The 26574-nt window shown below is 41.8% G+C and overlaps 1 protein-coding gene across 1 annotated transcript in view; it reads left to right on the plus strand.

Moving 5' to 3' along the window:
* Window positions 1-24379, plus strand: part of ADAMTS12 (ADAM metallopeptidase with thrombospondin type 1 motif 12) — a 182725-nt gene extending 158346 nt beyond the window's left edge. Inside the window, exons 18-23 of the mRNA XM_070935961.1 lie at window positions 7119-7329; window positions 13616-14650; window positions 17178-17330; window positions 20808-20981; window positions 21972-22125; window positions 24138-24379. Of these exons, the coding sequence (XP_070792062.1) occupies window positions 7119-7329; window positions 13616-14650; window positions 17178-17330; window positions 20808-20981; window positions 21972-22125; window positions 24138-24289 (1879 nt within the window). The 3' untranslated portion in view covers window positions 24290-24379. The remainder of the gene's footprint in view (window positions 1-7118; window positions 7330-13615; window positions 14651-17177; window positions 17331-20807; window positions 20982-21971; window positions 22126-24137) is intronic.
* Window positions 24380-26574: the final 2195 nt, after the last annotated feature.

A 26574-nucleotide genomic window follows, 5' to 3' on the forward strand; every position in this document is an offset into this window, starting at 1 on the left:
AATGCCATTATAGTCCCTGTAAATAACATGCTTGTTCTTTAAAGCATAAACCACAAAGTAGCTATAATTAACCTGTGCTAATTATTTGGGCACTAACGGTATAATCTTATTTGAAAATTAATGGCCTCTATGATATGATATACTGACCAAAAAAGCTCAGAGGCATCACTGCATAAAGTTCTAGAATCACACACACACACACAAAAAGTTAAATTTTTTTATTTAATCAAATCGGGTGAAATCTAAAATTTGTTACTACCGGTTCTGTGGGCGTGGCTTGGTGGGGGGGGGGGTGACTGGGTGGGCGTGGCCAACTTTTTTTTTAACTTTTAAAAGCATTTTTTCTACAACCTTAAGAGGTTGCAGAAAAAAATGCTTTTAGAAGCCTCTGACGATAGGCAACTCAGCTGGGATCGCCAGAGGCTTTTAAAGGCATTTTTTTTCTACAACCTCTTTGGCTGAAGAGGTTGTAGAAAAAATGCTTTTAAAAGTAAAAAAAACAGCCTCTGTTGATCGCGTGGCTCAGCTGGGCATTGGGGGGGGGGGGATTTTTGCTACCGGTTCTCCGAACCACCACCCGCCATCACTATCAGATCCAGTGATCCGGTCCGAACCGGGAGCATTTCACCCCTGAATCAAATTCATATAACCGTAATCTCACAGAAGGTAATTCTGAGCAGCCTACAGTAGAACCAATTATTTACATATATTATAAAACCAATTAAAACAAATGAATTATTAAAATCAAGAATGTCAAGAGAGTCAAGATCAGAATGTTGCATGTGATGTAGTTACGGCATGGACTCTCTGCTATCAAGAGATCTATGGGCCTGATTGGGGGAAAAAACATGTTTTGAGAACTTTTGAGGAGGACATAAGAGCTGGGGCTAATTTCATCTCAGAGAAGATGATATTCCGATAAGGAGGTGCTGCTACAGCTCCCAAGTTCTGCCAGATGTAATTTTTTAGATAGGTCCCTCAGCATGTCTTTCCTGCTGGACCTGATGGGATGGATTGATGTAACTGGGAAGAGATGGTTCTTCAGATAACCAGTCCCCATGCCATGTAGGCAGTGGTGGGATTCAGTTGGTTCGCACCGGTTCGTGCAAACCAGTTAACTTTCGACAGCTCGGCAAACTGGCTGTTGGAAGAAATCTCCTTCCAACAGCCTTTTGTTTTTCTCACCTTACAGGTTAATCCTGTCAGGAAGGCAGGAAGGAGGCATTCCAGTGTCCCTGTGTGTGTTGTTAAGTGTTTTCCAAAACTGCCTCTGGGTTAAGCCTTGTTACATTGCAGCATCCCCACATTCATGAGAGGCTAGGCGAGACGAAGCACCCCCTCAACATGAGTGACATCGAGTTGACCATGACCACCCAGTCACATGACCACCCAGCCACACCTACCCATTAGGACAGAGAACCGGTTGTTAATTTATTTGAATCCCACCACTGTATGTAGGGCTTTACAGGTCAAACCCAACATCTTGATTTGGACCCCGAAGCAAACTGGAAACCAATGTAGCTCACGGAGCAGAGGTGTAACGTATGTCCTGCTAGAGGCACACATAATTGCCTGTGCCACAGCATTTTGTCCCAGCTGGAGCTTCAAGGGCAGACCCACGAAGAGCACATTATAGTAGTCCATTTGTGAGGTGACCAAGGTCTAAGTAACTGTGACCAAAATCTCATGATTTGGGAATGGGCCAACCGGTGCATAAAGGTCCTCACAACCACAATTGTCACCTGCTCCTCAAGCAAAAGTTGTAAATCCAGGAGAATATCCAGGTTGGGCACTGGGTCTATTTGGGATTGTGCCACCCCATCCAGAACCAAAGATGGTAAAGTCCCAGATTAAGGAGGCTCTAAATCCTAACGACACTCAGTGTTGCCAGGGTTCACTAGAAACCTGTTGTTCCCCATCCAAATACTCACAACCTCCAGGCACCAGGACAGGACATCAACAGTATTACTTAAATTGCCTAGGGCAGAGAGGTACAGTGGAATATCACTAGTACATCAAGTTATACTTTAATGCAATGTACTGTAGATGTTTACACAGGGATTCAGTACAATTTAAGTACTTAAATTAAGTACTCTTACTCTCTTGGTAAGAGCCTTGGTAGTACAGTGGTCTAAAGCACCCTGTTATTAAGACCAGCTGCCTGCAATTACTGCAGGTTCGAATCTCGCCAGGCTCAAGGTTGACTCAGCCTTCCATCCTTTCTAAGGTAGGTAAATTGAGGACCCAGTTTGTGGGGGCAATAAGCTGACTTTGTATAAAATATACAAAAGAATGAAGGCTATTGCTTAGCACACTGTAAGCCGCCCTGAGTCTCCGGAGAAGGGCGGCATATAAATCAAATTAAAAAAAAAAAAATTGTTCTCAAGTACAGTACAGTTAAAATAGCAGTTTTAATGGTTTAAGGCATTTTGTTTTGTCCCTGTCCCAATTCTGCTATTATGCAAAAATTCTGGGTGATGCACAGTACACAAACAATTAAGTCACATGAATACAAGCACAATAAATCCCAAATAAAAATACCGGTGCCAAAGCACCTCATACAGTCTTTGCCACAAATACGCCAATATTGAAATGTGTCAGAAACCCAAGCAACTAAACCCCCAAGTAATGGACCAATTCTGTTGCCGTTGGGAAAATGTCTACGGAGATTCTCAGTCATACAGATTATGGCTGTCCTTCCCATTCCTCACCATCTAGTCAGAACTGAAGAAGCTTCTTGGATGAGAAGCAAAACATCTTCAAAGGAAAACAAGAAAGTCCAGTTGCCTCTAGAAAAAGCACCTTTGCTTTTTGGGAAACTTTGCTGTTGGGAAACTGCCAGCTAGGCTGGAAAGAGGGGTAGGTCATGCATGGGCTTTGCTTAGAGTCCTTGGCATCCTAATCTCTCGCCCACCCCCCATACACCAAGATCCATGAAGTCTGATCTGGTTGTTCCCAGGGGAAGGCAAACAGACTGGCGAGATTCTTATAACTTAAGCAGGATACAAAAAAGCTGTTTACTTTAGCTATTTATGAATATCTCTGATTGCTTGCTTGCAGTTTGACAGTTGCTCACATTTTTGGTGTTTTTTTATTCTTAACTTGATTTGAATTGCATAACCTTTAAGAATAGGGACATTTTAAAAACAGGGCTGTGTTCCATGCAATATGACACGTGTCTAAGTTCACTGAAGAACATTGTCAGCAGAAGTAGGATCAAATATGACATGTTTGTTTGTAGGTTTTTTGAAATGCAACTTTCTCCTATGAGATATGTTTTAAAGGTAAAGGTTCCCCTTGCACATACGTGATAGTTGTTCCTGACTCTAGGGGGCGGTGCTCGTCTCCATTTCAAAGCAGAAGAGCTTTGACTAAACGCCAAAGGCGCAGGGAACGCTGTTACCTTCCCACCAAAGGTGGTCCCTATTTTTCTACTTGCATTTTTTACGTGCTTTCAAACTGCTAGGTTGGCAGAAGCTGGGACAAGTAACAGAAGCTCACCCCATTACGCGGCATTAGGGATTCGAACCGCTGAATGCCAACCTTTCGATCAACACGCTCAGCGTCTTAGCCACTGAGCCACCACGCCCCAGAGATATATTTTAAATTAGGTTTATCTAGATCTGGCACAAGCATCCTGGTAACCAGTATATGATCATAAAGAGATTTTAAAACCCAAAATCATTGCTGCCAACTAATAATTGTCCTGATTTTTATAGCTCAGATCTGCTCTCACAGGGAGAGCAGATCTGGGCTATGCAGTTGGGAGCAGTAATGGCTTTGGGTGAATTAGCCAAATTTTAAGGTTTTGAAAGCGAGGCTAGAGCAGCTCTGTTTTCCCACACAGAAGCTAATATACAAGAGGCAAATCGTTGGTAAAAGATTGGCTTCCGAACATGTACAGATTAAAAAGGTTTAAAGCTTAGCATTAATATATGGAGGTGGATTAAGCAAACTTCTTAGAAAATGTCAAAGGTATAGCGTATTATAATTAATCATCTATGCCGAAGCACTTTCAATGTCCCATTGCAAACCATCTGCATGTGAAAATGAAGGCTAAATTATTTTCAGTCTGCATTTCTAAATCTCATTGTTTCTAAGTCTTGCTTTCTCAGTGCAAATTGCAAGAATATATAGAATCACTGGGAAAATATACAAAGTATACCATAATAGAGTATTAGCTCCAATTAAATGATGTCAAAAATTGGGTGGACTTTTCATCTTGAGGCATTGAACAAAATCATAATTTATGAATTTGCTCACCACATTGTTTCCCCTTATCTTGGATTCTAAGTAAAATTGACTGATTATTGCTGTTCCTTAGGAAGGAGAATATAGAACTATTTTAGGATCTAGGGTCCCATTTTGCCTTTATTGACTGTACCACAGAAAAATTAAGCAGCATCAGAACAAAGTCATTGTTGGGCGTAGGACAGACAAAATACATGCTAGAATAGGGCAGACTAAACTGTGTGTGTGTGTGTGTGTGTGTGTGTGTGTGTGTGTGTGTGTGTGTGTTTGGGGATACGCCAGTGGTGAAATCCAATTTTTTTTACTACCGGTTCTGTGGGTGTGGCTTGGTGGGTGTGGCATGGCTTGGTGGGCGTGGCTTGGTGGGCATAGTAGGGGAAGGATACTGCAAAATCCCAATTCCCTCCCCACTCCTGGGAGAAGGATATTGCAAAATCTCCATTCCCACCCCACTCTGGGGCCAGCTAGCGGTGGTATTTGCCAGTTCTCCGAACTACTCAAAATTTCCGCTACCGGTTCTCCAAACTGCTCAAAATTTCTACTACTAGTTCTCCGAACTGCTCAAAATTTCCGCTACCGGTTTTCCGAACTGCTCAAAATTTCCGCTACCGGTTCTCCAGAACCTGTCAGGACCTGCTGGATTTCACCCCTGGGATAAGCCATACTTTGGCCAGTATAGCACAAGCTTAACTAAAGTCCAATTTGAACCCAAGCATGCTCATATTATTCTATGCAAGCTCAGATCTCTAATCTAGAGACTACCTTAAAAATAGTCTGTAGAGATTCTCAGTCATCCAGGTTATGGTTGTCCCAAAGGTGTTTTTTCAGGAGGCAACTGGACTTTCTTGTTTTTTCTTTGAAGACGTTTTGCTTCTCATCCAAGAAGCTTCTTCAGCTCTGGCAGGATGGTGGGGAATGGAAGGATTTATATTCCTTGTAGACAGCTGGAATAGGAATACCAATGGAATCCTTCCATTCCCCACGATGCTGATAGAGCTGAAGAAGCTTGGACGAGAAGCAAAATATCTTCAAAAGAAAAAACAAAGTCCAGTTGCCTCTTGAAAAAGCACCGTTGAGATACCTTAAAAATACTATTCCCCACATCCTGCTAACTAGAAATTATATACAACATACTATTATATACCCAGGGTTCCTCATTTTATAAAACACAATCTTATAATAATACACTAGATATGCTATATCTCCCCAAATGTAATGATTTTCTTCTGCCATAATAACAATTGAAGTTTGGTGGCAACTTTTGGAGGAGTTGTTTCTCACACAGTGTGTGCACTTTTGAATGTAGATTGTACAAATGTTGTGGAGAGTAAAAGAGGAGGATATTGATGGAGAGAGGGGAGATCTGTTACCACAGCAACCAGGAGTGAACCATTGCTTAAGCCCAACAATGAAGGAGAAATGCTAGAAAAGATCTTAGACAGAAACCTCCCTAACTCGTGTTATTGTAAATAGGAAAGTAAGTGATGCATGATTAGACTCCAAAGATTCCGTTACGGTAGCGTAGTTTTAGTCTTCCTGCTGAGCTAATTTTCTGGACGGGCCTATCTAGCGGGGCTGAGGTAAAAAAATAATAATGCAAAATAATAGGTACAATTCTAGTAGGAAGCTGCTTCCAGTGGTAATAATTGGGAGAGTGGCTAGCATTTCTCCTAGCAAATTAAAGATTGCTATTAAGGAAATGCTCTTGCTGAACTAAAGTTTTGGTCGCCACGATGTAAAAAAGAGGTGGAGACTCTAGAAAGAGTGCAGAGAAGAGCAACCAAGATGATTAGGGGACTGGAGGCTAAAACATATGAAGAACGGCTGCAGGAACTGGGTATGTCTAGTTTAATGAAAAGAAGGACTAGGGGAGACATGATACCAATGTTCCAATATCTTAGGGCAGTGATGGCTAACCTTTTTGCCGTCATGTGCCAAAAGCGGGGGAAGCACTGGGGGGGGGGTCGTGCCCACATGTGCCCACACCCATAATTCAGTGCACCCCGCCTGCACCCCTGCGCATGCATACGCAACACCCCTGCTCTCCCCCCGCTTTTGGCACGCAAAGAGGCTTTCTTGGAGCCTGGGTAGGGCAAAAACAGCCTTCCCCATCCCCCCGGAGGCCTTCTAGAGGCCAGAAATGGCCTGTTTGCTGACTTCTGGTGGGACAGGAGAGCATTTCTAGGAGCCTGGGAAGAGCGAAAATGGCTTCCCCACCTCCCCAGAGGCCCTCCGGAGGCCGGAAATACCCTGTTTCCCGACTTCTGGTGGGCCCAAAAATCAGCTGAGCTAGGGCAATGCTCACGTGCCCACCGATATGTTATGCGTGCCATAGGTTCGCCATCATGTTCTTAGGGGCTGCCACAAAGAAGAGGGAGTCAAGCTATTCTTCAAAGCACCTGAGGGCAGAACAAGAAGCAATGGGTGGAAACTAATCATGGAGAGAAGCAACTTAGAACTAAGGAGAAATTTCCTGACAATTAGAACAATTAATCAGTGGAACAACTTGCCTCCAGAAGTTATGAATGCTCCAACATTGGAAGTTTTTAAGAAGCGGTTGGATAACCGTTTGTCTGAAGTGGTTTAGGGTTTCCTGCCTAAGCAGAGGGTTGGACTAGAAGACCTCCAAGGTCCCTTCCAACTCTGTTATTCTATTCTAAACTAGCATGAGTTTACTTTTATCCCATAGCCCAATTTAAGGGAATAAAATGTGTTGAAAGCCAGCTATTTAAAATGGAAAAAAAAATCTGGGCTCAGAATATAAGTATTTCAGCCATCCCTTTGCGCTGCTTCCATCATAATGCTCAGATTTTGACTTTCAAATTTCACTTCACGTTCTTTGTTCTCTTTTGGCTTTTTCTCTTCAGATGGTGGGCAGGGGAATGGCAGAAATGTTCCAGCACCTGTGGCCCCACAGGGGAAAAAAAGCGCACTGTTCTTTGTATCCAGAAACTGGGATTTGATGAGCAGGCTCTGCCAGCGGAGGAATGCCAACATCTGCTAAAACCAAAAACTCGCCTTTCATGTAATAGGGATGTCTTGTGCCCATCCGACTGGACTGTAAGCAATTGGACTGAGGTAAATTTGTAAATCAGCTTGGCTCATAAGAATTTGGGGCAGCTTAGAATTGGTGTTAGCATTCATCTTTGGTTTAGATCAGGGGTCTCCAACCTTGGCAACTTTAAGACGTGTGGACTTCAACTCAAAGCTGGCTGAGGAACTCTGGGAGCTGAAGTCCACACGTCTTAAAGTTGCCAAGGTTGGAGACCCTTAGTTTAGATTAAGCAAGAGATATGTATTTAGACCATTTTTTTCTCTAGGTCTGTGAAAAGAGCTATTTTCCTATTGTACCTTTAGTGTATATGTTTATTTTGCATTCAGGAAAAAATTGGGCTTTGAATCCTGCCAGCTACTTGAAAAACTGGAGCCTGGTTTAGCTCAACAGACAGAAGCACTATAATTTAACACCAGCTGTCTGAAATTAAAAAGTAAGATCGAATCTCGCCAGGCTCAAGGTTGACTCAGCCTTCCATCCTTTCTAAGGTAGATAAATTGAGGATCCAGTTTGTGGGGGCAATAAGCTGACTTTGTATAAATATACAAAAGTATGAAGGCTATTGCTTAACACACTGTAAGCCGCCCTGAGTCTCCGGAGAAGGGCGGCATATAAATTAAAAAAAACCAAAAATACAAAAACCTGAAACTGCCGATTCTAAAACCAGTATATCTGAATTCCCATGGCCTTTAAAATAAACTAAGCAAGAAATAAATAATATTTTAGCAATCAGGATGATCACCCTAACTGCTTCCTCATCTTGAAAGTATAAAGGATGTGAAACCTATACTTAGCACAATTAAGGAAAAACAGAATTAAATCTCAACTCTCTAATAAGAACACAAAAAAGAAAAATACAGCCATGTCTATGATGTCCTCCCACAAATACTTAAATGTGCCTCCAGGCATTTAAGTTTAGTCATTCTTGATTTAAAAAGGTTGGACTAATAAAACAATTAGCCCTTTAATTGTCCTTTCTCCATCTGTCATGTGCTAAACCAGACTTCCCCAACATGGATGGACACAGCATAGACCCTGGTGAGAATTCTAAGATTTGAAGTCATGTATCTAAAGCAGAGGGACGCAGTGGCTCAGTGGCTAAGATGCTGAGCTTGTCGATCAAAAGATCAGCAGTTCAGTGGTTCAAATCCCTAGTGCCGCATAATGGGGTGAGCTCCCGTTACTTGTCCCAACCTAGCTTCTGCCAACCTAGCAGTTTGAAAGCCTGTAAAAAATGCAAGTAGAAAAATAGGGACCATCTTTGGTGGGAAGGTAACACTGTTCCATGCACCTTTGGCATTTAGTCATGCCGGCAACATGACCATGGAGACATCTTTGGACAGCGTTGGCTTTTCGGCTTTGAAACGGAGATGAGCACTGCCCCCTAGAGTCGGGAACGACTAGCACATATGTGCGAGAGGAACCTTTACCCTTATCTAAATCAGGGGTCCACAACCCCCAGGCTGTGGCCCACTACTGGGCCTTGAGTCCTTCGGAACCGGGCCACAGAAGTGCTAGGTGAGCATCAGAGGTGGTGCTCAGAAGGTTCTGACCAGTTCTGGAGAACCGGTAGCGGAAATTTTGAGTAGTTTGGAGAACCGGTAAATACCACCTCTGAATGGCTCCGCCCCCATTTATTCTCTGCCTCCCGAGTCCCAGCTGATCGGGAGGAAATGGGGATTTTGCAGTAACCTTCCCCTGGAGTGGGATGGGAATGGAGATTTTACAGCCCTGCCACACCCACCAAGCCACACCCACCAAGCCATGCCTACAGAACTGGTAGTAAAAAATGTTGAATCCCACCACTGGTGAGCATGCACACGTGTGCGCCTTCACTTGTGCAAGCAGCGGGCAAGGGCATGTGCGCACGTTCCATTTTCACAAGCGGTATGTGCATGTGCCCTCCGCTCAGGTGAAACAATCTCCTTCCCCTTCCTCCCCCCCTCCCCCCCGGCTGGTATGCAAAGCCAGAAAATTTGGGGAACTCTGATCTAAAGAGCATCTACATTGAGAATGGCTAGGCTAACATTTCAGAGAAGAAAGGACTGATTATTATTATTGGTTTATTGTTTATTGGTTTGATTTATATGCCGCTCTTTTCCGGAGACTCAGGGCGGCTTACAATGCGTTAAGCAACAGCCTTCATACTTTTTTATATACCTGCTTAGTAGGGCTTTCGCCCCCCCCCCCCAGCGGTGTTCTTTTTTATACAAAGTCAGCTTATTGCCCCCACAATCCGGGTCCTCATTTTACCTACCTCGAAAGGATGGAAGGCTGAGTCAACCTTGAGCCTGGTGAGATTTGAACTTGCAGTAATTGCAGGCAGCTGGTGTTACTTAACAGTGCTTTAGTCTGCTGCGCCACCAAGGCTCTAGTGTGGTACTCCTGAAGCCAAGAAAAAGCTGTGATGTATTTCTGGTGGTACTTGCTGTATTTGTTATTTCCATGTCCAGTGAAATCATGGGCAAGTTGAGAGGTCATCAGCCTCTGTTTCTTATAAAGTATGAGGAAGGAACCATTTCGTCACAGATATTCAATAATTATATTTCAAAATGCACCTACTATAAAGCAACTTTCCTCAATGTGCTGCTCTCTAGGTGTGATGGGTTTCAGTTTCCAGAATGTTTCAAGCAATACTGTGATTTCATCTCCTAGAATGTTGGTTGTCCAAAATATATGGAGCATATCAGATTGAAAAAAAGACTACACTAAAACAGGTGTGGGCAAACAACCAGCATCTGGAAAGTGTTAGGTTTGCTTCTGTTTTTTGTTCTAGAAGTCTCCTGTCAGAGCCAAACACAAAGTAGTGATTCACAGGCTAGGCTATAACTTAATAAGTTATGGAGTTCTTAGTGCTCTCCAAGCTGGGTTATTTGCAGACTTTTGATTACCCAACTAGGTAACATCATCAGCACACTGATACATTGTGATGCATTGAACACTTTGCAATCCTGAGCTACATATATTCTCTTAAAAGTTATGTAATCTTCAACCACATACTTAGTCCAAGAATTTCTTTTAAGTTCCAGAATTGAAAGCACAATCATTTCACACCAAAATTAACTCATGATTTCTTCCTAAAATTTTCATCTGGAATGAGAGTAGGGCAGGAGTGAAATGGTCCCGGTTCAGACCGGATTGCCCGATCCGATAGAGATGGCGGCGGGTGGTTCGGAGAACCGGTAGCAAAAATCCCTGCCCCACCTCCTCGTGCCCAGCTGAGCTGCGCGATCATCAGAGGCTTTTTTTTTTTTTTTTTACTTTTAAAAGCATTTTTTCTACAACCTCTTTGGCCGAAGAGGTTGTAGGAAAAAAAATGCCTTTAAAAGCCTCTGGTGATCCCAGCTGAGTTGCCTGGTTGTCAAAGGCTTTTAAAAGCATTTTTTTAACAACCTCTTTGGCTGAAGAGGTTGTAGGAAAAATGCTTTTAAAAGTAAAAAAAAAATTGTGCACCACAGCTGATAACCCCCCCCTCCGTCACATGCTCTTCTACTTACCGCTTGGCGTGCACTGCCCATGAGCACCTCACATTTGGTGTGTGGTGTCCACTGCGCATGCGCAGCCAGAGAACCAGTAGTAAACCAGGAGCCTGGATAGCTCAACAGACTAAAAGCCTGTTATTAACATTCAGCTGTCTGCAATTATTGCATGTTCGAATCTCCTCAGGCTCAAGGTTGACTCAACCTTCCATCCTTTCTAAGGTAGGTAAATTGAGGACCCAGTTTGTGGGGGCAATAAGCTGACTTTGTATATAAATATACAAAAGGATGAAGGCTATTGCTGAGCACATTGTAAGCCGCCCTGAGTCTCCGGAGAAGGGCGGCATATAAATCTAATAAAAATAAATAAATAAATAAAATAAATAAAATAAATAAACCAGTTCAGATTTCACCACTGGAGTAGGGCAGTTGTTAAAAAAAATGGCAGGCAGTCCCTGGGTTAAGAACAAATTCAGTTCCCTAACTCTAACTTAACTTTGTATGAAAGTTGAAACTCATACAGTGCATATTAACGGACTGCCTATTGTTAAAAATGGTGTGTAGTGTTTTCTCTTCCTCAAACCGCTGAACCATTGAAACTGTACAATGTTTTCATAAACCACTGAAAACAGGTTAAGAATTAAGAACAGGTTATTAAGAATTCTTGACTTCAGTGGTTTATAAAAATATTGTCAGGTTTCGGTGTCGTCTCAAATAAAATAAATTGCATTTCCAAACAAATAGTCTTTGATGAAATCTTTCATTTATTAAGCACGACAATCTGTCCCCGATTGTGGCGTAGCCAACACTGACTTCCTGACCCCAAACCTTCCCTTTCCGTTCCCCAATTCTCTGCGTCTCATTGGCCATCTTCCAAATCACTCTCCCCATATCTACTACTTCAGCTCCCAGGAATGTCCCCCCTCCCATCTCATCTCCTAGGGGATAATATCTTCAGGGAAAATAAGTAGGTGAGAAGTCAAGCGTCCTCTTGCCAACTGCCCCTTCTCCTTCTTATGTCAGCACTAGAGTAAATGCAGGTTGAAGTGCTGAGAAATATTGTAGAGCTTCAGTGGTTCATCAACTCAAGGAATGACAATGTTATCATTTTTAGTAATAGGCAGCTCATTTGTATGTATGAATTATCTGTAAATTGAATGTTCTTAAGCTGGGGATTGCCTATGCTAATAAAAAACCCCTAAGAATTGGAAAACCCATTAATTAAGGAAGAAGGCAGAAAAAAAATGAAGATTGGCAGTTTGTGTCTTCGGTATGTTTGTTTCTGATGTCTTTTGCATAAAGACATAATCAAATATATTTATAGCCAAATATGAGAAAAGTATATTTAAAAATGCTCATTTTATTAGGGGATGAATAATTAGTATTTAAATTTAGGCTTTCATGCAGATTTAAAAAGCCAAAAAACTTCAACCTAGAGCCGTGATGGCGAATCTATGGCATGTGTGCCACAGGTGGCACGCGGAGCCATATCGGTGGGCACACGAGTATTGCCCTAGCTAAGCTCCAGCGCGCATGTGCGCGCTGGCCAGCTGATTTTTGAGCCTTCCGAGCACACTGGAAGTCGGAAAACAGGCTGTTTCCGGCTTCCGGAGGGCCTCTGTGGGGGTGGGGAAGGCTGTTTTTGCCCTCCCTCAGGCGCCTAGAAAGCCTCTGGGGAGAGCGAAAAATGGGCCTACCTTGCCTACCATGCCATCACGTGCCAAAAGCGAGGGGACCGTGGGGTGTGTGTGTGTGTCGCGCATGCATGCATGGGGGTCGAGGCACATTGAATTATGGGTGTGGGCACACATGTGCGCGGCCCCCCCACATTCCTCCCGCTTTTGGCTCGTGACGGCAAAAAGGTTAGTCATCACTGACCTAAAGCAAGGCTGTCAAACTCCCGGCCTGCGGGACTGGATGCATCACATGTTGGCCACGCCCACGCCCAGTTTAGCGAAGAGAAAAAAGTCCCCATACGTCATGTGACGCTGCCGTGACGACATGAGTTTGACACCCCTGACCTAGAGTATAAGAGTAAAACAGACTTAGCAATGACTATGCATTGAATTGGCCTGTCTCTGCCCAATAAAACCAAATATGCCTCCTGCTTTAAAAATTAATTTCTATGCAGTTCTTTAATTAAAAAATGCTTAAAGGTTTGCTTCCTCCTGTTATTAAGAAACCCTCTTATACTTTAGCTGTTATTAGTATTATTTAGCTGTTTTAACCCATACAGCTTCAAGCTGCTTTTTCTTCCCTTGTATAATAAATTAAATGAAGCATAACATTGGATATGATTTCATCAATATTCTTCTGCTGATTGATTTTATACAACCCATCAAGTCTCTTCTAATTTCTAGGCAAATGAAAACTTGAGATCTGGAACAAGTTAATTAAATGTTATTTTCAGCTAATAGCATTGGTGAAACATAACATCTAAATTAAGGATCTTGTGCATCAGTAGAGCATATACCTTGGGAAGCACCTCCAGATGTGGCTCCATTGTTTAATGCCCGCTTAAAATGGATTGCAACTAGGCTGATGATCTGTTCAGCAATGCCTAATAGACTTCCAAATTCATAATAGACGCTGACATATCAGAAGGATATTACTACGGTATATGTATTTTCTTCTCAGCATGCAGTAGTTAAGTGTTATTTCAAAATATCCTGGGCAAGGCCAGGTGTAAATTAAATGATAGATTTCACGTTCAAGATTCAAATGGCTTCCTTAGCTAGGTTCACACATTGCATTTAAAAAGCAAGTTAGGTATTTTATTTGGCTCACTGGAGTGGGAGGATGAGATATGTAAATGTGGTTTATTTTGCAGTGTACAGTTACCTGCGGTGGAGGAGTACGTACTCGTTATGTCACTTGTACCAAAAACAATGGGGAACCATGTGACGTTTCGAAGAAACCCCATTCTAAAGCTCTGTGTGGTTTACAGCAATGCCTATCCACTCAAAGATTGCTGATGACTCGTTTCAAGTTCCATAATGGAAAGATTATTAGACGAATAGGGGCTATTCCCAGAAGAGGCCCTTCAAAAAAATTGGCCACGCCAGAACCATTACCAAGGATCCCTTCAACAATAATACCCAGGCTCAGAAACATCACTTTGATACCCACTTCTGTAAGTCTTGTAAATTCTTCTCCAAATGAAGACTTGGAAGTAAAAAAGTTGCAAAATAATTCCATTCACTCAAGCATGCCCAGCAACTACTCCTCTGTAACTAGTGCCAACAGGGCATTGCAAAACATCACTCACGGACCTCTCCTAACCGCTTGGAACATATCTTCAGAAGGTAGCTCCATAAACAAGGATTCCTTTACCATTGACCCCATGTACAATCCAAAGACTAATTATTTAATGGAAGCAAATGACACAACACCCAACAGTACTGAGGGAGAAATAAAAGACTACATTCAGACTGAAAGACCAACAGAGAGGTTCCTTACATTCACTACAAGCAAGGTCTCACGAACCTCATCTACATATGATCAGTCTAATAACCTCAACCCATTTTCTGTTACCCCCACAAGAGGAACTGAGGTTTCATTGACAACGACAGATCTCAAAGGTCTTCGTGTACAAATAAATTCGCCTGTGACATCAGATCCCATTATGGAACAACCAACACTAGAGAATAAATTAGAAGAAAAATCTGCGGATACAACCCCATCAAAGCCCTCTTTCAGTGAAACGACCCCTTGGGCCACGGAAAGTCCATTTGTGCGAGACACCACGATGCCAAAGAACAGTGAGAATGTTTTCAAAACGAGGTTACTAAATGACTCTGATTCAGATTCAAAATCCAGAAACGGGCATATCAATGCTTATTGGTTGGTGGGAAACTGGACTGAGGTAAGTATTGTCTTATGTTGTTTACAACTATCAATGCAATATGGAAAAAGCAACCATTTTTGCTTTTTTTTATTATGCAAAGGTTTATTTATTTATCAAGTTTAGAAACCACCCATTTTGCTCACAGAGCAAGTCTGTGTGCAATGTTTTGCATTTAAATGCTGGAAACTACGTATTAGGTAACAAATTATAACTCTGGGAAAATCCGGAATGCTGCTGTCACAAAGAAATTCATAATACTTGAGAATGCTACAGAGCAAGGTGAAATTGATTATTTCCTATGCTGCACTTCACTGCAAATGTGTCAAATTAATTAATAAAGTAGCATGGAGAATTTCAAGGCAATTGAATAGTGGTGCACAGCTGTTGCTTATCTCTTTGAGGCTTTAGAGGCTTTAGAGAAACTTAGATTTAGAATAACTTTATTGTCACTTTAAATGTACACTAATTGGCATACATTAAAATGAAATTCCATTGCATACAGCTCTCAAAGGGTCACCACCTCCAATATACACTACATGAACATGATAAAAGTATAAATAATTAATTAAACAAACAAACAAACAAACAAACAAACAAATAAAAAAAGAAAGAAATATGTATATATCCACATACATTATATGACACAGAGAAACAACTCAGTTTGGATGTATAAATGTACATGGCGAGAAAAATGAATTTTGCAAGTTTACCAGATGGATGACATAGGGAACAAAGCTGTTCCAGAATTGGTAGTCCTGTTAGAGATACATCAAAACTTCCTTCCAGAGGGGAGCAACAGAAATAGACCCTAAAGTTGGTGTGTGGGGTCTCTAACAATGCTTGAAGCTCTAAGTACATACCGCTTATAAGCAGTATCCTGAATAAAGGGAAGCAAGCTTCCTATAATCTTCTCGGTTGTCCTCACCACTCTTTGTATGGGCTTTCTATCTGAGGCACTGCTACCACCAAACCAAAGTGAGTCAGTTTGTTAAAATGCTCCCAATCGAGCCTCTGTAAAAAGTGGACAGAACAGAAGGAGAAAGATGTGCTCTCCTCATCCGACGCAGGAAATGGAGACACTGGTTTACATACTTCACTAAGGATGATGTGTGAAGAGACCAGTTCAGATTGTTAGTTATCTGCACCCCCAGATACTTAATACTGTTGACCACCTCTACAGCTGCATCCTTGATACTGAGTGGAGTATGACCATGCTGACAAAACAGAAGCTCCCAACCATATTTATTAAGGCAAGGTACCAAAACTACCACATTTGATTCTTTGAAACTAACTGCCGTAGACTTCAACTTAGATTTCAACTGGCATGTTTCAACTTAATTTCAAATCAAATGAATATTGCCTTCCAAGTTTTCTTCAAGCTAGAAAGAAATTAAGCTGAATTTTCATTGAGTAGCATATTTAGCCTAGCTTCAATGGAAGCAAAAGCATCCTTGAAAAAATTAGTTGGAGGATAGACAGAATACATATGGCAAGATGAACATTTTCATTTTCTATTAATTCAACTGAAGATTCTCCTTTAGCAACACCTGTCACTCAATAACTACTTCTTAATTTACCTCAACAGTACTTGGAATGAGAATTGCCAGACATATAGACTGATTTCCTCCGAGGCAAGGACACTTGAGATCACATTGCTAATATGGAAAAAGCAAAGAAAACAAATGTCCATTTTTGCTTTTTTGATTATGCAAAGGCTTTTGTATTTGTAGACATCCACAATTTGTGGATAGTGCTTAAGAATCATAGGTATCATGGGCCCGTCTCATCTGTCTGTTGAATATATATGATAATTGGGAAGCAACAGTTTGAATAGAATATGGAGCAATTAAATGTTTTAGAACTGAAAAAGAGTATACTAAGGTTGGGTATGGAGATTCTCAGTCATCCAAGTCATGGTTGTCCCAAAGGTCCTTTTTTCAAGAGGCAACTGGACTTTCTGGTTTTTCTTTGAAGACATTTCGCTTTTCATCCAAGAAGCTTCTTCAGCTTCAGAGCTGAAGTAGCTTCTTGGATGAAAAGCGAAATGTCTTCAAAGAAAAACCAGAAAGTCCAGTTGCACCTTTGGGAGTAAGATTGGATAGTGATCCCTTACTTATTTAATTAAGAAGAGGGGGTCCAATTTATTCTCCAAAGCATCTGAAGGCAGAACAATGAATAGAAACTAATCAAGGAGAGAAGCAACCTAGAACCAAGGAGAAATTTCCTCACAGTTAGAACAATTAATCAGTGGAACGACTTGCCTTCAGAAGTTGTGGTGTTCCATCACTGGAAGTTTTTAAGAAGAGATTGGACAGCCATTTGTCTGCAATAGGATAGGACTTCTTGCTTAAGCAGGAGGGTACACTAGAAGATCTTTTCTTGAAGGCCTCCAATGATGGAGCACCCACAACTCCAGGAGGCAAACCATTCTATTGATTTTTAATGTCAAGAAATTACTGTCAGGAAAAATTAGAAAGTCTGATCTCTCATTTCTTTCTCCTGCACCCTTAAAAAATGGCAGCATTATTTCTCTCCAATTTTCCAGTGTTCTACCACATGTGGTGTTGGGGCCTTTTGGAGACCCGTAGAATGCAACACCAAGAATGAGTCTGACTGCCAGCACATAAAAAAACCCGATCCAGCCAGAAGATGCCACCTTCGGCCATGTGCTCAGTGGAGAATAGGAAATTGGAGCAAGGTAGGCCCACTGTGATTTTACATATTATTTATTGTGGACTTCTGCTTTTTGGAAGCCAAAAGAGTTTGTTTTCTGACCCTGAGTAAAAGTATTTACTCTTTTCCGTAAGCAAGTAATGGAGGGAAATAATACATTTTAACATATCCCTGAAATGCATAATTTCTCTTACTCTCAAGTTTCCCAGTGTTATTATACCTGAATAAGGTAACTGCCACTGGTAAGATTTAAAATTTAAATGTAAAGAACATTTCCAAACATTGAAAATGAAAATAATCAGAATAGTTATACATTTTCAAAGCTAATTGTGAGATAGATCTCTTTCCAAAGAGCATTTCCTATTCATCTTGGCTATTATTATTTTTCTTACCAATTGGGATACTTCAAAATTAAACATTTCATTAGTTAAATTTCAACTGTTCCCCACATATTGTTATTCCAGGCTCTCATCAAAAGTAGATCCTGGGAATAATGACATTGGTGAACATATTCTTTTTAGAATTTCCACAGAAGTTACAATGTTCAACTTGAAGAAGTTAGAGACGGGACTTGGGAGGGTGGAGTTTCTGTTCTTCAAGACTTGAACTTTATGTGCTTCTCATTCAGAAGAATCCAATGTACTGTTGGAAGAAATCTCCATCTGGGTTCAGTTCCAATTGGGGAAGAAAGACACTGGAAACACGGAGACTGCTTGGAAAGATGGTTTTTAATGGTGGACAGGACCATATGGTTTGAGGTCCTGGGGGAAAAAAGGGAAGAGATGTGAGTCTCGTGGGTTATATGCCTCTCTGGGCTTTTGAATTTGAGCTTGTAGTCTGATTGGTTGTTAGATTCCCATGGGGCCATGCAGGGGCAACTCCTGCGTCCCAAGCTTGGTTGACTCTTGCTCGGTGTCCTGAGTCCCAAGCTTGGTTGACTCTTGCTGGGTGATGATGTAATGAAAGCAGTGGTGAAATCCAAATTTTTTTACTACTGGTTCTGTGGACGTGGCTTGTGGGCATGGTGTGGCTTGGTGGGCGTGGCTTGGTGGGCATGACAGGGGAAGGATACTGCAAAATCTCCATTCCCACCCCACTCTAGGGCTAGACAGAGGTTGTATTTGCCAGTTCTCCGAACTACTCAAAATTCCCGCTACTGGTTCTCCAGAACCTGTCAGAACCTACTGGATTTCACCCCTGAATGAAAGGGCTTTGGCCAATTCCTACTATGACTCTGCCTGAAGGAGGTAGATCTTTGTTATGTAGAATAGACTGGCCCAGGCCTTAATGGCCCATTGACAAAGGTGGAGGGGGGGTAAGTTTCTGCCTCCTTTTTAGGAGAAATATTCTGCCCTTTTAATATTTCCTAAAATATTTCATTTTTCTAGGAGAGGGGTGGGTGCTAACTTCCTACTGTATCTTGTTTTAAGCAACTCCAACTGCAAACACATACTTCTCACCTTTTCCTCCCTGACAGAATTCAGTGCCGTCTTGAATGGTGCTGTAGAGCTGAGCGGCTCAAGTTTTAAATTGTCAGGGTTTTTTCATCAATTGCCTCTCCTTCAGAAATCTAGCTTCTTGGAAAACCTCCATAAGCCGGCTGTCTTGCTTCCCGTTATTTCAGACCTGAGCTGCAAAAAAAAAAAAAAAAAATCCAGTTGATCATGAGGTGATTCCAAAGAGCTAATGTTTTGTTTCCTTTTGCTGCCATCAATTGGTTGTTCTAGATTTTTGTAACCCCAGATTTGGTGGCCCTAACTGCAGTCACGCCCTCTTGGCCAATCTGATTTTTTCGTAAGGCAGACTGAAATCCTTCCTTCAAATTAGAAAGCTGGAAGATTTTTGCCCTCTTACCTAGGTTGTTATTGCAATGTTGTAGCACCTGCTTTGGTACCTTGGTTCAAGGAGTCCTAGATTGTTCTGAGGTGTTGAGGCTCTGAGGTATCAGGCCAAACAGACTCCTTGCCAGTCCAAATACTTTGCTTTGAGGCAGATGTGTCCAACCTTGGCAATTTTGAGACTTGTGGACTTCAACTCCCAAAATTCCACAGTCAGCCATGATGGCTGGGGAATTCTGGGGGTTGAAGTTCACCAAAAATTGCCAAGGTTAGACAGATCTGCTCTAAAGGGTCCTTGTTCAGAGCAAGGTATCGTGGTAAAATAACATGGTGGCCAGGTTGGGTCTTTTGCAGTGCCTCAATACTGTCTGCAGTCAGTAATGGGCTAGATAAAGAATAACAACTTGAAACTATCTAGACAAGATATAAAGGTAACAGTAAAGGTTCCCCCTCACACATATGTGCTAGTTGTTCCCGACTCTAGGGGACGGTGCTCATCTCCGTTTCAAAGCCAAAGAGCCAGCGCTGTCCAAAGATGTCTCGGTGGTCATGTGGCCGGCATGACTAAATGCCAAAGGCGCACAGAACAGTGTTACCTTCCCACTAAAGGTTGTCCCTATTTTTCTACTTGCATTTTTTACGTGCTTTCGAACTGCTAGGTTGGCAGAAGTTGGGACAAGTAATGGGAGCTTACCCCATTACGCAGCGCTAGGGGTTTGAACTGCTGAACTGCCGACCTTTCGATCGACAAGCTCCACATCTTAGCCACTGAGCCACCGCATCCCCATAGACAAGATAGAGGTGTTTATTATTAGGAACATAAAGGAGGTATATCTGCCTGTTCTGAATATTGTGGGATAATATTTTCCCAGAAGGAGCAGATATGCCATTTGGGCCATGCTTTGGGACCTGAATCTCTGTCTTCCTTTCTCCTTCCAAGATTATGGCTAATGCCAGAACTGCATTTCATCAACTTTGGTTGATATGACAACTGTACTGTATGTCTTTCTGGAAAATAAATATTTTAAAATTATGCTGCTGTAATAATCTCCAGAGTCAACTGTGGTAACACACACTCTTCTGGGAGAAAAGATGTCAGCTGGTAGACAACATGGTCTTGGGAAGAACATAAGCTGACCACATTTTGTCTGTGCTTAAAGCACTGCCAATTCATTTCTCTGGAAAATACAAAGAAATCATTATCTTTAAAGCTCTCCATGACTTAAAGGCTATTTGAGGGAACGCTGCTTTCTGTATGAAAATCCATACCCAGTTCAGGAGATTTGTTCACAGTTGCCGCAAGCGGCAATTTTGTTGAAAATTTGCTGCTCCGGCTCTTTAGCACTCTCCATTGGATAGAGAAACATCTTTTTTGGCTTGTTTTTTAAGCCTCAAAGTACATCTTTTCAAATTAACAGATTAACAGAGTTGAGCCTCGTGCAGATGTTCTAGTCATTTGTTTCCCTTTAAAGCTACTCAAACAGCCCTTTTAAAGGAGTTCAAAAAGGATTCCTCTCTGTCTGGACCTGGACAGCAAGAGAAGTCCTGTGGAGCGCCTATTTCTGCATGGCATCACACAATTGCCCGGTGCTTTAGAAAACAAATGCCTCTCAGGGATCTTTGAAGCCACAGAGGTTACCTTTTTGCCCTTGTTCCCTACACAGTGCTCCTCCAGCTGTGGAGGGGGTTTCAAGACCCGTGATGCGCATTGCATTGATGTGCGAGAAAAGAGAATCCTGAGGCCGTTCCACTGCCAGGCCGTGCAAAGCCAGCCAGTACTGAACATGAGCTGTAACATGGATCCATGCTTCATGTGGCACACAGAGTCCTGGAATGAGGTACATTGCATCATTCTGATTATTTACTGTACTTTTCGGCATATAAGATGCACTTCCCTCCCCCATTAAAAGTGGGTGAAAACTGTGGTGCGTCTTATATACCAAATGTTGCTGAAGCCCTGACCACCCGCTGGCCCCCACCCTTTGGCCATTTTCGGCCTCAGCGTGTCACATTTTTGGCCTCCACACGCCCTGTTTTAGACCCATTCCAGGCTGCGGGGATCGCCACAGCACATCATCGCCGATCGCCGCCTCCATGTGTCGTGTTTTCAGCCTCGGTGTCGTGTTTTCGGCCTCCACACACCCAGTTTTTGGCCTTCATGCATTGCATTTTTGGCCAGTTCCAGGTGGCAGGGAGTGGCGGTGGCAAGAAGCAACTTAGAACTAAGGAGACATTTCCTGACAGTTAGAACAATTAATCAGTGGAACAATTTGCCTCCAGAAGTTGCGAAAGCTCCAACACTGGATGTTTTTAAGAAGAGGTTGGATAACCATTTGTCTGAAGTGGTGTAGGGTTTCCTGCCTAAGCAGGGGGTTGGACTAGAAGACTTCCAAGGTCCCTTCCAACTCTGCTATTCTATTCTATTCTATTCTATTCTATTCTATTCTATTCTATTCTATTCTATTCTATTCTATTCTATTCTATTCTATTCTATTCTATTCTATTCTATTCTATTCTCTTCCATTCCATTCCATTCCATTCCTTTCAGCTACTCTGATGGGATAAGTGGCAAGACCAAGAGCATCTTGGTTTTAGGAAGGGAGGGAAGGAAGGAAGTCACAGGAGCGGGAATGATATAGGAGTTCCTGTTAATAACTTCCTGGTCCAGAGCTGCAGAGTTTTCCTCTGGAATGTCTACTAAGTCAATAATTAGCTTGCAAAGCTTTTCCAAGCTAATTATTGTGAGGACACAGGGCATGGTGCTAATTCCCAACTAATGAAACCTTTGTGCTTGGAATGTGTGCTTGGTCATTCAAAATGTCTTCCAGTGCTCAGCTTCATGTGGAGGGGGTACTCAGAAAAGAGCAGTGCAGTGCATCAGGGTGGACGACCCTGCGACCAAGGAGGAGAACCGGTGCGAGCAGGTGACCAAGCCTCCAGATTCTCAGAAATGCAACCTACAAAAATGTGTGGAAAATACTGGTGAGTATATTCCAGCAAAGATCTCTCTAAGGAAACTATCCCGGGTGCAAAATGGCAGGCAGTTCTATATTACAAGCTGGTCCATTGTAGAGTTTCTGGCGTTGCTCATTCCAAAGAGCAAACAGTTTCATTTGTTGATATATTTTTGGATTAATCTCTGACTTTTAGGATGGGGAGCAATCTCAAGAAAAGGTTATTGGAATATGTATTTTTAATATATGTGGATGTATTTGCATGTCTAAACACTGGCTGTGTCCATAGAACTTGGTTATCTAGGCTGTGGAAATAGCCCATTCACATTATATGTCTGAGTTCACATTATATATTAGATCATAAATTAGCCAAATGGGATCGGTTTTCATAACACACTAATAACTCCCCTCAACTTTAACCCATTGAAATTAACCAAGTGTACATATCGTGGTATATTCACTAGTTCTGAACTATTTGAGACAAAATATCAGAAGACCTGTTATCATGAAGTAGATGCTTCACAACAGATTTAGCTAGCATAAAATGAGCATTTGTAAATGTATTTTGCACTCATTTGGGCTGAAAAGGTATATCACAGTGGTGAAATCCAAATTTTTTTACTACCAGTTCTGTGGGCTTGGCTTGGTGGGCATGGTGTGGTGTGGTGTGGCTTGGTGGGCGTGGAAGGGGAAGGATACTGCAAAATCTCCATTCCTACCCCATCCTGGGGCCAGCCAGAGGTGGTATTTGCTGGTTCTCTGAACTGCTCAAAATTTCCGCTACTGGTTCTCCAGAACCTGTCAGAACCTGCTGGATTTCACCCCTGGTATATCACAAACTTCCTAGAATTACAAATACTGAAGGAGAATGATATTCTAATGTACACATTGATTAATCCAGGAGGAAGCATCAGATTTCCACAAAGAAAAATTTCATTAGACACATCTTTCCCAAACAGCCTGAGAGCACTTACAGAAGCTGTTTATTATTATAATAAAATGGATCATACGTTCATGGCAAAAACTAATCAAGAGCAAAGACATCCAAAGAAATACATGCTATTACAATAGATTGCAATAATAAATAGACTTTTCATTTTTTCACAACCTCTCTCAACCTGTCATCCTCCAAATCAGAATTTTCAATTTTCCCACATCCAGCTGGTCTGAGATATTTCATTCCTTGCGTTGAATAAGATTTATTTATTTATTTATTGCCTCACATATCCTGTCATTTCATCTTCAGAAGCTGGTTTGGACCAACAAATGATTGTTTTTCAACACTAAGCATTGTCAACTACAGATAGTCCTCGACTTATAACCAAAATTACACCCAGAATTTATGTTGCTAAGCGAGACAGTTCAGTGAATTTTGCCCCATATTATGACCTTTCTTGCCACAGTTGTTAAGTGAAGCACTTCAGTTATTAAATTGGTAACATGGTTGTTAAGTGAATCTGAGTTCCCCATTGACTTTGCTCATCAGAAGGTCGCAAAAGGTGATCACAGGACCCTGGAACAAGTGGGGACACTGCAACTGCCAAGCATCTAAATCTTGATCACATGACCCTGGGGAGGCTGCAACGGTCATAAGTGTGAAAAATGGTCACAAATCCATTTTTTCAGTGCCGTTGTAACTTCAAGCACACTAAACAAACTGTTGTAAATCGAGGATTACCTGTTTATTGTCACAGATTCCAGATTGGTGCAGATTCCAGAGTGGTTGTATACACATTAATTCCAGCTAGAAAAGTCTTTTATTACAAACATTTGTCACGAAAGATTACCTGTCATTTTTTATTTAGAACCATTTAATTTATCCTATGCCTCCTATTTCTTTCTTAATCTTCTATTTTGCTTATGCCTCTCTATTCTTCTATCCTTCCTCTAACCTTTTCTAAGTTCTAACTATCTGACTCTTGATCTTTACTTTCTGTTTATCGCTGGGTGTCTTTCATTTCCTCTCTGATATTTTGTCTTATCTTAACTCTGTTGCATGAAACCCCAGTAACTTCTTTTTGTATTCATACACATTTACAGGCTCATCCTGCAGCAAGGACAGACTATCCGTGAACTTCTGCGAGAAGGTGCGAGATATTGGCAAATGTTCTGCGCCCTCAGTGAGGATTCAGTGCTGTCAAACGTGCAAAAGATCCTTGGCTGTCAACGCAATGGGCCGCAATAAGAATTAACCAAATCTGAATCATTATCCAAATAAAAACTGAACTTGCTAAGATGGACTTTGGAAATAAAGAAAATTCGTCTACAATTTCCAGCATGCTCTATGGACCTATAATTTAAACCTTCCCAGAGGCAAGACGGCCTCTTCAAACATTGGACATCATTATTTTTGTGTGTTCTATATATTATCCTTATTTTTTTCTGTACCTGTTGGCAGTTCCTTTAATTTCATTTTCCTTCTCTGGATCACTCCCGGCTCAAACTTTCTGGCCCACTTTAAATAGGTTTTCTTGCTTTAATGAATCAGTTTTTATGCTGATTTGACAAGAAAGCTCTACTGGAAATAGAAAAAAGATTTTGATCTATATATATACCCAAGTATGGATCTTATTCTGCTTTAAAACAGTCATCTAAGAAAGAGGTTCATTAACATACAAGTTATCATTGTCATCCATTGACTTAAACATCCCTTTTTCAAAAATGGTCATTTTTGAAGCTACAGTTGTAGAACCTGAGGCTCTCCAGATATTTTTTGAATTCAGCCTGCATGGCTTATATCAGGGGTGTCAAACTCGATTGCATTGAGGGCCGCATCAGGGTTGTGTTTGACCTCAAGGGTGGGGCAGTGGTGAAATTCAAAATTTTTACTACTGGTTCTGTAGGCGTAGCTTGGTGGGCATGGCAGGGGAAGTATACTGCAAAATCTCCATTCCCACCCCACTCCAGGGGAAGGATACTGAAAAATCCCCATTTCCTCCCCACTCTGGGGCCAGCCAGAAGTGGTATTTGCCGGTTCTCCGAACTACTCAAAATTTATGCTACTGGTTCTCCAGGACCTGTCAGAACCTGCTGAATTTCACTGCTGGGGTGGGGGGGCTTGGCCAGGGTGGGCATGCCCAGCTCAATGTCACTTGTGTTGGGGGTGAATGACACTGCTTTTTAACACTGCCAGTGAAAATGGGCTCCTGACCTCCGTTTTCAGGTGCAACGGCCTCCTGCAACCCTCTGCCAGTGGAAACAGAGCTTTCACTGGCAGGTGCATCGCGGGCCGGTCCTTTGCTGTTTCCAGGGCGGCCCCATGGGCCAGATCTAAGCACCCCACAGGCCGGATCCGGTCCCCGGGCCTTGAATTTGATACCCCTGACTTATACTAAAAAAAAAAATTGATGGAAGGTTTTCAGACAATACTTTCCCTTCCTAGGATTCTCCTTCTGAAATTCTACATGTGAAGAATTGTAAAAGTTGCTATATTTGTGTATAACAGATTTATACCTCTAGCTGAATTAATCAATTTTGTTCTTCAGTATGGTGCTATTATACCATGGTGCTAAAACCTACATGGCATCTAAAACATTCTTTTTACAGCTGGGTTCAAAGAAGATACTAAGCCAACGCCAAGTAAATAATATCCATTGCAATGGATGAATTCAACCATCACCATTTATAATCCTGGAGTTTTGATCTTAGCATGTCAACCTAGCTAATTGTGGTATAGCGGGGGAAAAAAACAGTTAAATAAATCATAGCTTAAGGTAGTGGGTGAAACCAGTGTTGCAAACATGTACACGTTTTTTGTATAAATGAATGGATGGTGTAATCTTGAAATTATGTTTTATCAGGGTGTTGCTGTGCAATGCTGGCTGTATTGCTTTTTTCAAAATATTACTTGATATATTTTGCTAAAAAGGCTTTAATTTGTAAACGAGGGAAAGCCGTACGGCCCCTTGGTCATGCTTCAAGTGTGTCTGCTTCTTTGATGCTGCGAAGGGTTTAATTGGATTTCTACATGAAAGGCTGTATGGTGAATGGCATTGGTTCGATGCACATGAACAAGTGCTTTGAAGGTCAACAGGTAAAGTCTTTCTGTTCACAGATAATGAGCTGCATCTAGCCAGCCAAAGATGAGAGCAACTGGCTTGTCTTCATCAGACACTCTTGGTTGCCCAAAGCTATCAAACATTGTTCTGCCCTAGCTATGGACCCCAAAGAACGCAGCACACACAAAGTCTGTTCAAACCTTAATTTACTAAATAAACCAGTTTTTTACAACAATGGCTGTTAATTAACTGCATTAATAGCTGCCAAGAATTCAAAGAATAATACTGAAAGCTTACTGTGTTTGGCAGAATGCCCAGAAGCAATTTGCAGGAAGCTGATAAGATAAGCAAGACAAGACACGAAGGTATGTGAACAAAGTTGTTCCCTGCAAATTGCTTCAGTCAGCGTTCCTCCTTAAATAGGCTAAGGGAGTGGCCAATTAGCCCCAAGCCTTACTCTCGAGGAGACCTCCTCCTGA

The sequence above is a fragment of the Pituophis catenifer genome, unplaced genomic scaffold (assembly GCF_029215685.1).
Source record: "Pituophis catenifer annectens isolate HBS135680 unplaced genomic scaffold, rPitCat1.0.hap2 SCAF_2, whole genome shotgun sequence".
NCBI classification, from domain to species: Eukaryota; Metazoa; Chordata; class Lepidosauria; order Squamata; family Colubridae; genus Pituophis; species Pituophis catenifer.